General features: G+C 35.3%; 1 protein-coding gene across 1 annotated transcript in view; it reads left to right on the top strand.

The window, feature by feature from the left end:
* The first annotated feature begins 386 nt into the window (after positions 1-386).
* Positions 387-11,869, top strand: part of Rpn9 (regulatory particle non-ATPase 9) — a 37,562-nt gene continuing 26,079 nt past the window's right edge. The window contains exons 1-3 of the mRNA XM_081728461.1: positions 387-655; positions 7,020-7,133; positions 9,121-9,310. Of these exons, the coding sequence (XP_081584587.1) occupies positions 543-655; positions 7,020-7,133; positions 9,121-9,310 (417 nt within the window). The 5' untranslated portion in view covers positions 387-542. The remainder of the gene's footprint in view (positions 656-7,019; positions 7,134-9,120; positions 9,311-11,869) is intronic.

Here is an 11,869-nt window from a genome sequence, read left to right as displayed (position 1 = left end):
GAGTTAGTATTCTTACTAACTAGTCTGTTACTAACCTTCGATTAACGAATCATCTCTGAATACCGCCCATGTTAGTCGAACTTTTTAGTATGCCTCTTATCGTGCATCAAATAAACTCTGCATAACTACTCAGTGAGAACAATATAATTCCGTTTACACGTCCCTGGTACTAGTTTTTAGTCTTACTTTTTTCATATTGCTTTTCATAGTAAAGAACACTACATCGCTGTGTTAAAAACCGAAAATTGAAAAAAAAAAAAAAAGAGTTACTTGTTAGCTTTTGCTCTGAGTCCGCCCATTTCACTTTACACCGAAATTTCACATAGTACAAAGTTCCCTAGTTGAAGTGTTATTTAAAATTTCTCATAGTAGAATGACATTTTTCAACTCGAAGCATCATAAAACAAAAGAACAGTGCTGGCAGAAGATGCGGTTGTCGTGTTAGAGTTTGGTGTGATTTCGGACATTATTTTTTAATATTTTTTGTGTGAATTTACTCGTTGCATCATTTAAGGTTGGGTAAAACTTTGAAAAGAACCAAAATGACTACTTTCGGAGGGAAGGATGTTCATCAATATTTGTCTAGTAAACAGAGCAGTGCAGACCCAGTGTTGGCAGCAGAATGGTCGAAACTTGAGGACCTGTATAACAAGAAGTTAGTATAATTATGAGAACACAGCGTATACGTTATACCTATTACATTGAAACATGTATATTAAATGCCGGTCGTAACATAGCAACCATTGAATGGGCTCATTCTAGAAAATTTTCTTCGGGCGCCCACGATCCGTAGCTGCCCCTCCGTTTTTTTCTTTTAAAATAAAAATTAGCAAAATTTACCTGAGAAATGAGAAGAAATTATGATTTGGAGTTCTTATGTGATGTTTAGATGTGTAAGTTCGGTAGTAAAGCTATGTTTCATACGAGGAAAGATGTTTGGAAGTTGATACTATATGCAAGACGCGGAAGATTTCATAATTCAGCAGCAGGCCCATTTTATGTCGAGAACAGAACCCAACGAACTTATGCGGGGCTTCTAACCCGTTTCTACTACTACTTATACTATGGATCTGTATAATAAAACTGTACGTTTTAATGTTTTTAGTGCTTTTTTGTAGGTTTGAAACTGGAGGGGAACTCTAAACTTAAGCCCACGATCCTGACAAGGCCTTTGGCTTTTCTTCACCACTATTTTGGTATCGACGGACTAAAAATGTCAGTTGAGTACGAGTAGTGCATATCAAAAGCGTACACATGCGTAAAAAAGTCGACTGTACAATTGATACCGTAATAATTTAGATCAACTTTGTCTAAAAGAAGCCGATGAAATATAAGTGTCACTGTTAATATTAAACAAATTGAAGATAGTTCGTAAAATGTATTGGTAAATACCGGAGTCCATTTGCCGATACCAATACCAATACTCCCAAAAGTGGCCGATATCACTGATACCGATATATCGGTACATCCCTAATGAAAGTGAAGACCTGAAATGAAACAGGGTTTACTGTAGGTAAGAGATATGAAAGTAAGAATAGTAATACAACGTTTCAAACAGGTTCATCGTGGGTCGCCATTTGCGGCCGTTTAGCCGAAACAGGTTCATGAGAGTCTAATTCGAGTCTATAGAGTGAGCTCGAACGTACCGGTAAAATATTTCTCATGTATTTTCAGAGTACAAAATATTAGAAAGCCTTTATTCCGAAGTTGGTCGTCCGCCTGGTTTTCTACAAAAATCATAATAATAGCTATGAAAATTTAAAAAATTACCAATTTTTAGGACCGCTTTAAAAAGGTATAATAGAATAGCATAGGATAAATAGGGTAGGGTATGGTCGGGTTATCTTAGGATTATGGAGGTTCGGACCTATTGTGTTAAAATTAATAGAGTGTATTTTATCGCCTGCGTAAGGATACCAACTGGAGAGTCTCTGTGCATCTGCAGCCATGTTCAGAGTACAAATACTCGTTACTTTCCCACAATTCAACCATGCAGTAACCTTGCGCGAAGTAGTTCCCTCCGTTTGCTAAATCTGTGTTTATAACCGCTTATACAGAAAAATAATCACAGCTTCCGCTCTTCTTACATATTATCAAGCACACAAAGAAGCAAATTATCCATTTCTTCTCGGTAAATGTTCAAAATTTTGCTAGGAACGGACGACCAACTTTGGAACTAAGGTGGTTTAAGCCAGCTGTTTTTTTTTTTTTTTTTTTTTTTTTAAACAACTGGTTTAAACTAAAAAAACCAAAAGAACGAAAGAATGCTTTAAATCGTCATGGTGACGTTTCCACATATCAAACAATCTCCAGTAGTTTTTATCTCCTTTTAATCAAAGTATCCCATGTTCAATTCTCGGTCGAACCACAACTCTTCTTTCAAGTGTAAACAAAGTAGCGGTTCGGATGTCAATTTAAGTGAAAGTCTTCGTGATAACCTCGGTATTATTTCACCTTTTAATCAAAGTGTCCCATGTTCAATTCTCGGTCGAGCCACAACTTTTTTCAAGTGTAGACAAAGTAGTGGTTCGGATGTCAATTTAAGTGAAAGTCTTCTCGATAACCTTGGTATTACATAAGGATGTTAAGCCTAAACATACGAAACGAAACCAAATTGTATATTTCTGCTTGCCTGAATGCCTGTTATTTTATAAAGAAGCAAATATTGCTTAAATATATTGGTAGACATTGGCAAAATTTATTGACTGGCTACGTAACTTCCAACATTAGCTTGGATTGGACTTTGTTTTAATTTTATTGAATGGTATCTACATACTATATTTGTAGCGTACTGATTATTATACGTTGACCTTAAAATTTTACATGCAAAGCAATAACGGGATTTGCTTTGCAGTTAAAGTAATAACAGGATTTTCCCAATGGCTAAGGAGTTTCGTGATTTATATGTAATTCTTTATAATGGTTTCACTTCTGCAACTGTTTATCTTTTTGACCTTCAATTACTCTTGACAATTATATTAACAAGTATGTAAAGATCAGTGCAACGTATTTTTATCAAGAGTTTTTCGTGAGTGAGTCGGCAGACTTATCGCATTTGTGGTTAATTAGTCCCGGTTTCGAGTCCAAATGGAGAACAGTTTCTTTCGGATGTAAGTCGGGAAGCGGTTTGGATTCCGCTTTAAGCTTAATGTGACCCCTTCCACCATAGCCCTGTTGTTGCATAATAACACTAAGGCGAAAGAAACTTAGTTCTGTCCATATGTAATATAAATACATAGAGCAAACTATTTAAACCAAAAAATAGTGTTTTTTTGGTTTTTCGATAAAAAAACATGGTTTTTGTCAACCCTGTAGCTCACACTCACGGTATAGGACTGACATGTGTCATTCTGGTATTAGTGTTGTTGTTGGTAGTGGTTGTGGGGTCAATATGGTACACATTTCACTCACCTATGGTCTTCATTCAGAGGAGTTTGACTGATACGTCATGCATTCAATCCTGTCCGACCTTATCTGACCACTGTGGTGCCCCATCTTCCAGCAGAGTGCCCACACCACCAGAGAAGTCTAGCGTATTCTGCTCGGTATGCACCTTCTACTCACGCCTGCGAAGTCTCCTGATTATGGGACACTTAGTCGATTTGTGTCGATTCAGTTGAACTGATGTCACTTTCGACTCAGTCGACTGTGTAAACAGGATTTCGACTGAATCGCCTGCTGGTCGAAAGCGACTAATCGACTGGCAACTGAATTGAAACATATTCTGTTTTCTGGAGTCGATTCGATCAGATTGCCCAGCAAAGACGACTTGGTTGCCTAGTGTAAACACCTGGTTTCAAAACTTTTTCAGCGGAAAGAAATATTGTCTTAGAAATGGTCCGTTTCGGTATAGCTGAGATGATATTACTTTTATAAAATACAGAAAATGCTCTTTACAAGAATATTGCTACTAGAGAAACAGAACTAGAAGCAGTTGTTCGTCATATGGATTAAAAAATCACAACTGGGGATGTACAGAATAAAATTAAAAATATTAAAATGCTTCGAAAAGGTCGGGTGCAGGTATGGAAGTAATAACCCAACCAAAGATTGCTTGGTTCATGAAGCTGATCGCAGCTCCATTAGTATGTGTGAAGGTTTACTACTGCCGCACCACTAGAAAGGACATTATAAATTCTTTCACTAATTTCCTTATTATTCCCTAAAAGGTTTCTACTGGGCAACATGAAAATATGGTGCCTTCCATTTCAATTCAGGCAGAGCATGTACCATCACCATCTCAGATATTGTTGAAACTTTTTTTTATAGCAACTAGACATGTTTTTAAAAGACCCAGATTTTTTTGTTTTGTCGAAAAAAAAAAATCCCACCAAGTAATGTGCCATCAAAGACGGGGAGTACAATTTATGAATTGTAGAAGACATGGAAAATGGTCAACCTCGGAGCCCCACCATTCAGCTATGGGGACAGGTAGAGCTATAATTCTTGTTGTGGCATGTACATAGGGATATAAATAAACTATATTTTATTATAGTTTGGTTTGCGCATGCGTATCTTTTTGTACATAAATTAACAAATGAACGTCAGTTTATCTGAAAAGCCGAAGTTTGCGAATTTTTTTCGAGCGCTTCCGGTTCGAATTTTAAAATTCTGTTTTCACGGTTGGTAAGACCTAGTTACCCGCTTTCTGAAAAAAAAAGTATCGCTTCTGTGTGCAACAGTTTCATCGCAAGAGATTCGAGAAATTGTAAAATTTTCAAAAATCGCCATATTTGGGCGCTATTTTCTCGAAAATACTATTTTTTAAAATTTTGAAATGTCAGATGATTCAACTTTACATGAATAATAAACACATCAAATACCATTCTCGACCAATGCTTCATGAATTAACTACAGCCTTTTGAAATTAGCAAAGTTTCGTTAACTTTGGTGTCACAGTTGGCAACACAGGAAACAACCAAAGTGCAACAATTTAGTTATGTTTGTGATTCGCATTCATTAAATGAAGAATATAAGTTTTTTCTGACTGCTCTTTATTATTTTGATCAAAAATGTTTGAAAATGTTCCTCCCCCCTACTCATCCGTTTTCTTAAACCGAAGTAATCTGAGGTGGAAATTATGATTACGAAACACACAAATTTTAAGTTTACTTGAAACGGCCATCCAATAAATTCTCATGATCTATAAAATGCCTGAACTATTACCTCAGTGATGATTTGGAATGCTCCAGGCAAAGTCCCAATCAGTGCGATGTCATTACAGTGATCGGAAATAGACAAAAAGTTAAAATATCGAAACGTTTTCTTACGCGTTCCATCAAAGAAATTTACGGACTTTTTAAACAGAACAATCCGAGCATAAGAATGGGTTACTCGAAATTTTATAGTATTCGACCAAAGTGAGTCAGTCCTCAACCTGCGAGGAATGTGTGTGTTTGAGTATCGTGCAAATTTTAAGTTAGCTGCTACTGCGTTGCAACAAATCAAAGGTGCAGCCCGTATTGAGGCTGTCATGAGTGACCTATTTTCTTTAGTATATGATCCTTAGAAAATGACAGCTGTCTTCTTCAAGAATGTGGTGAATGTCCTGGAGTGGATGGAATAAGCGTGGAGTCTTTTAGGGTGGGAAGGAACAGAAGTCATAGAAGTAGAGAACAGAACTTTGGTGAGAAAATGGAAGTCAGCTAGGGAGATTATGAGGGCAGCAGACAAGGTTATGAATTGGAATGCAGGATTCTCGATAAATAAAGAGTGGGAGAAGATTCTGCTTAAAGAAGAAGAAATGAAAAGGAAGAAGAAAGAAAGAGGAAAAATTAATAAGGATAATTAGAGGACGGAATGTATCCAACGAAAAAAGTAAACTTTTAATTAGACACGTGTGCAGCTGAAAAGTGAAAGTGAAAGCCACACGAGTGTTATTTTTTAATGAAGGGACGGAGCCTAATTAAAAGTTAATCTCCGGAGACTATATAAGTGATGACCAACTCCCAAGCAGCCAGAAGGAGTGGAAGTCTGATGAAGACACAGTTATTGTGTTGAAACTGTTACGTGATAGTGTTTTTTTTACATATTATCACATAGCCTTGCTCAGTGTGTTATTGTGTATTAGTACAAAATGGAAACAAGGCCTGATAGAATAGTTTTCACAAATATTGGTTAATGCATTTTATAACTAGCAACACATGTTTAGAGAATTCTGTTTTGCATATTGAGAAATCTTTTTACATGACTGAAAATAAAAATGCTGTAGGGTGATTAATCCAGTAAATAATTTAACTGTGTTTTGTTTCTCTTGTACTTATGATTTCGTCTCTTCCATGAAATATATAAATTGTATTACGTATTATTTTTATTTTAGTAGATTTTGATTAAAAGGATGTGCAAGTGATTCTTGTTATATATTTTCAATTTTTACAGTATTTAAATACTGGTCCACAAATGTTACCGATACATCATTTTGTGGATGAACATTGACAAAGATATTTGCCTGTCCGAGAACTTTCGTTATGAGTAAATTTTATAGTGTTAATTGAGGACTTGTAAAAAAGATAGTTGTAATCGTAAGGAAGCACAACACGATTTTAAATAAAACTACATCTTGCATTATTAAATGTAGTTTCCATTTCTTTCGAATTTTACACAAAATCTACAAGATTGCGTTGAGTACTTTGGTACCAGGCTACTTGCAGGCACTGTAGAATTCATTATTTATAAATTTTGATATTTAATATGAATTGCTGTGATAACAAAAGCATTCTCAAATTACCGAAACAGTGCACCAAATCCATGTGGGAAAATTTTCAGCAGTCAGTGTTCAAGATGGGATAGTTACAAAGATCTTTGTATTTGATGTTATTCGCTTAATTTTGTTTGACAACAAAGCTTCCATATATGTCGTAGTTAATGCTTTATAAGTTTCTCGTCAAAAGATGTATTTAAAAGTCATTCTTACAGTTCATTATATTTTCCGAGTAATAAGTTGATTTAGATATAATCAGTACATTTTAAGAGAAATACATGTATATATTAATAATTATTATTATTTTCATACATTACAGATTATGGCATCAGTTAACTTTGAAGTTGGAGACATTTATAACCAACAAAGAGCTTGAGCAAGGAGACAGCCGTATCCAATTATATAATAATTTTATCCATGTCTTTGAAAGCAAGTAAGTATTAAAGGGATAAGTATCTTAAGTGCAGCCTCATAATTGACACCTTCTATATTTTCCAATCGTGTTTATGAGTGAGACTAACCTTAAAAATATTTATACTTTCCGAATTCGCTGCTTTCCGGGTTTTCGTTAGCTCTCTCTTTTGTAGAACCATAACAATCCAACAAAATTTAGTAATCTAAAATTATTTCTTCTCTCTATTCAACTGTTTGTTCTATAGTCTTCTGGTGGTTAAGATGGCACAGGCTTCTGCATAACTTCCTCGCATAAGTGTAAAAGGATATCCTTTTTCTAAAAGACAATCTTCCCAGATTTTTCTCAGGTGTTAGTTCCACATTGTTGTGCACCAATTTATTCACAGTACTGATCATATATACTCAACAGAAAAGATGAGCGTTTCATATCTACTACATGTGCTTTGAAGTTTTACACTGGTGGTAAATCTTACAACTAAATATTCTGGCACCATTACATTAATTGTTTGTATCTCTTTAAGTGAAAACAACTATGTATAAAATTTACGAATTGTAATGATTAATTTCTAATTTTGTTACTAGAACTGTTTTATAGTATCCCCATCCTTATCCAGAATCCTTGTGCTAGTATTAAGTTCTGGACTTTTTGCGGATGTGGAATGGCTCATAAATGTTTTTCTGTGTTTGGGTAGTTGACTTATGCATAATATGTAAGTCCTTTTTGCCGTGTTCATGCCTAAATAAATGTTTTATATATATTCATTGTAATCAACTTAGTGCTTCTTTGCTAAGAAAATACTATAATTAGTAATAACTATTGCAAATGTTGTTGATCGTTACACACCTAACTCACAACTTAGCTGTACTTATATAAAAGCGATCTTAGACGCTACTATTTGCACACTCGTCATATGTTAAATTTAAATGTTAAATTTCGCTTCATTTCAGTTGTTTTTTCTTATTTTGTAGTCTATAGATAAATTGCCTCCATTTACACATATTTGAAAAATTGTTACCTAAACAATTTAAAGCCATAGAGATCTGCGTTTTTGAATGAACCTGTCTGTAACTAAATTCCATTTCTTGTCAAGGTTGCCATCTCCGCAGTTTAACGTTTAGTGTTTCGTTCTAATATAATGTGACTCGAATACATTTCTGTATATCGGTGATGTTTTTTCAGTAACTTCAACCTCCTTTAAGTTCTGTTCTGTTATCACTCTTGCCCAAAATAGTATTTTATGAAGATGTACTTTATTACTGTTACTACTATCATCATCTATGTTTATTACTCATTATGGCGCTGGCTGAGGATCCATATGCTTTATACAAAAAGCTAATATTTGGCAAACAATTGATTTTATCTTGTTGTGTATGCAAAACTCGATTTCATGTTAAAAATTGTTCGAAATTTGGATGTGTTGAGTATGACATATACATGACAAAAGGTATTTTTATATATAAATGTCATGATTGTATCAGGAAAAGGGATGACAGTACAGTAGCGACCGCAACTATTGCGAAGACAGCAAAAGTATCAGAAGTTTTAAACAACGATAACTCATTAATAGAGTCGTGTAGTGGGGAAGAATTTGGAAATTACTCAATTAGGGAGTCCAAAACGGAAAATGAAAATGGGAACTGCAGCAAGTGTCGTAGTATTGTGTCTGTATGTTTGAAAGAAGTGCTTGCAGCGTTACATACTGTTTGTGATAATTATGAAACACTTCAGCTGAAATCATTTCTCTCAGGCGACAAAGCTTGAAGTTAGTCTGATTGTTAGAAAAATCCACTAAAATAACAAATGCAATGTATGCTGAAATTGTAAACAAAACATCTCAGGGTAAACGAAACATGTAGAGTTTTATTAGATTTTCATTTTAAAATCATTTTGAATTAAAGAATTTGCAAATCTTGACGTATTTTTGCTTACAGGTGGTTCACAGCACTCAAAATAAAATTATTGTTATTGTTGTTTTGTATTGTATTTAATTGTTCCATAATTGCAGAATTAATCCTCTGTCGTTGGTGGAGATCGTAGCACATGTGATCGTCCAGTTTGAGAACCAGCAGGAGGCACTTGAGTTCTTGAAGAAAACTGAAGGCAAAGTGAAGGGAAATAGTGAAGCCGTAGCTTTGTGCAGAGTTTTAAGCGGACAGATTATGCTGCATAAATTGGATGATCGGGATGGAACGAAGGTTAGTTTGAACAAAGCTTTAGTTTATTGTTGGAGATTATCAGTGCGGAATTAGACGAAGTCGATCAACTATCGACCAAATATTTACCATTCGCCAAATACTTGAAAAAAAGTGGGAATATAATAACCCGGTACTTCAATTATTTATTGATTTTAGAAAGGCATACGACTCGGTTAGGAGAGAAACATTATACAACGTTCTTACAGAACTTGGAATACCGAGAAAGCTAATTAGATTAATTAAGATATGTTTAAATGAATCCCAAAGTAAAGTCAGGGTAGGAAAATTTTTGTCCACGAGCTTTCACGTCGAAAATGGCCTGAAACAAGGAGATGCGTTGTTGCCATTATTATTTAACTTGGTTCTGGAATACGCTGTAAGGAAAATCAAATATAGCAACCAGGGCCTAGAGTTGAACGGTATTCACTAGGTTATGGCATATGCTGATGATGTAAATTTAATAGGGGATGATAGAAGAACAATAGAAAGAAATGCAGAGATCTTATTAAACGCTTGCAGGAACATGGGTCCAGAAGTAAATACAGAGAAAACTAAATACATGGAAATGCGTTGGGACCGTAATACGGCAAATTGTGGATGGATTAAATTATTAAATAGTACTTTTGATAAAGTGGATACTTTCAAATATTTAGGATCAATATTAACAAACGAAAATCATATTCACGAAGAAATTAAATGTCGACTAAAAGCAGGGAATTTGTGTTACTATTCGGTTCAAAATCTCTTGTTGTCGTGAATTCTGTCGAGGAATTTGAAGCTTAAAATATATAAAACGATGATCATGCCTTTTGTTCTGTATGGTTGCGAAACATGGTCGCTTACTCTAAGAGAAGAACATAGACTGAAAACATTTGAGAACAGGATCCTGAGACGAATATTCGGACCCAAGAGGAACGGGAATGGGGGATGGCGGAAACTTCATAACGAGGAACTACATAATTTATATGGTTTACCCAACATTGTTAGGGTCGTCAAGTCTAGGAGGTTAGGTGGGCAGGTCATGTAGCCAGAATGGAAGAAAGTAGGAACGCTTTCAAAGTCTTGACAGGAAGACCAATCGGAAAACGACCATTAGGAAGACCTAGGCGCAGATAGGAGGACAATATCAAGATGGATCTCGCATAGATAGGAATACAAAGTAGAAACTGCTGGATCCAATTGGCTAAGGATAGAAGTCATTGGAGAGCTTTTGTGAACGCGGCATTGAACCTCCGGGTTCCATAGGCCATAGAGTTAGTTAGTTAGTTCAGTTGTCCATTATTATGTCTCTTCGCTGCGCCTGGAAAAACCGCTATGAAACATTCTCGTCAAAAATGAGTTGTAGACTACAATATGAGCAGCAAACCATGTTACATCTTTCCTTATATTCTTATATGTGAATTCTTAATATTTTTCTCGTAACAAGGAATCAAAAATGACGCTTGTTAATAATATAAATGGTGAGGAAGCTTGCTTTTTGCTTCTGGAAATTTGCCAGTTCTGCATATACCGGCTTTTTGAGCTCAGAGACGATGTTTTCCTGTTTCCAGTCAATAGGCTTTAAGACATTTGTAATATTTTATCACTTTTAGCGAGATTTTTAAAATTAATTTGTTGCCACTTTCCAATTAAAATATAATATAGTTGGATTGAATTTCGTTGAAATCTTTATCCGCTAACTCTCTCTGTCGCTAGTTAGCTGGCATTTTTACTCACTTTACATGTGCAGTTTCTGAATTTGAAAATACAGAAGAAGCAGTAGGCGCCAGTACAGTTTATTGTATTATATAAATTGTGGTACAGCAAACACGATTGTAGACTTAGCCACCACTGACCAATGCAGTGTAAGAGTACATTTCCGGTACGTGAAGTGCAATGAAGGAAAAGACAGGTATTAATGAGGAAGAGACGGTAGAAAGCATTAGTAAGTTTGCTCGTTATTTCAATTCCTTTGTACATTACTATCTAGAGGTAAACATGGACTTTTGGACAGAGAGTGAAAATCTAAATGAAATACTATTTTAGGACTGTATAGTCGTAAAGATTAGAAGTGATCAAAAGTTAATATTGTACTTCATACAAGGTGCGTTCAATAAGTTTTGCACAGATGGTTATAATATTGTTATTAGTTGCAATATGATGATGAAATTTTAGGTGAACATACTTTGATCCTTTGGCTACAAGACGATGTCACTCAATGTAGCTTTCATTTGCTGTGACGCATCTCATTCAACGTTCTTTCCATGCCTTGAATGTACTTTGATAAAATTCAGATGACTAACTTACACCATTGTTTCATACAAGAAATGAGGGCCTTGTCACTGTCGAATGCTTTTCCTCACAGGTGGACCTTCAGATGACCAACACGAAGAAATCCGAAGAAGTCAATTTCAGACTGTAGGGAGGCTGAGAGATGAGTTCCCATCTCATTTCTATGATTTTCTGTTGTCATGGTTGTGTGAGGCTGTGGCATTGTCATTATGGAATTATATGATCTTACCTTGCAGCTCCGGTCTCTTGGTCTGGATATCACGTCGTACCTTAACCAGTGACAAACAA

This window comes from Thermobia domestica, chromosome 10 (genome assembly GCF_964235325.1).
Source record: "Thermobia domestica chromosome 10, izTheDome1.hap1.1, whole genome shotgun sequence".
NCBI classification, from domain to species: domain Eukaryota; kingdom Metazoa; phylum Arthropoda; class Insecta; order Zygentoma; family Lepismatidae; genus Thermobia; species Thermobia domestica.
This window is presented reverse-complemented; position numbering and strand designations above follow the sequence as displayed.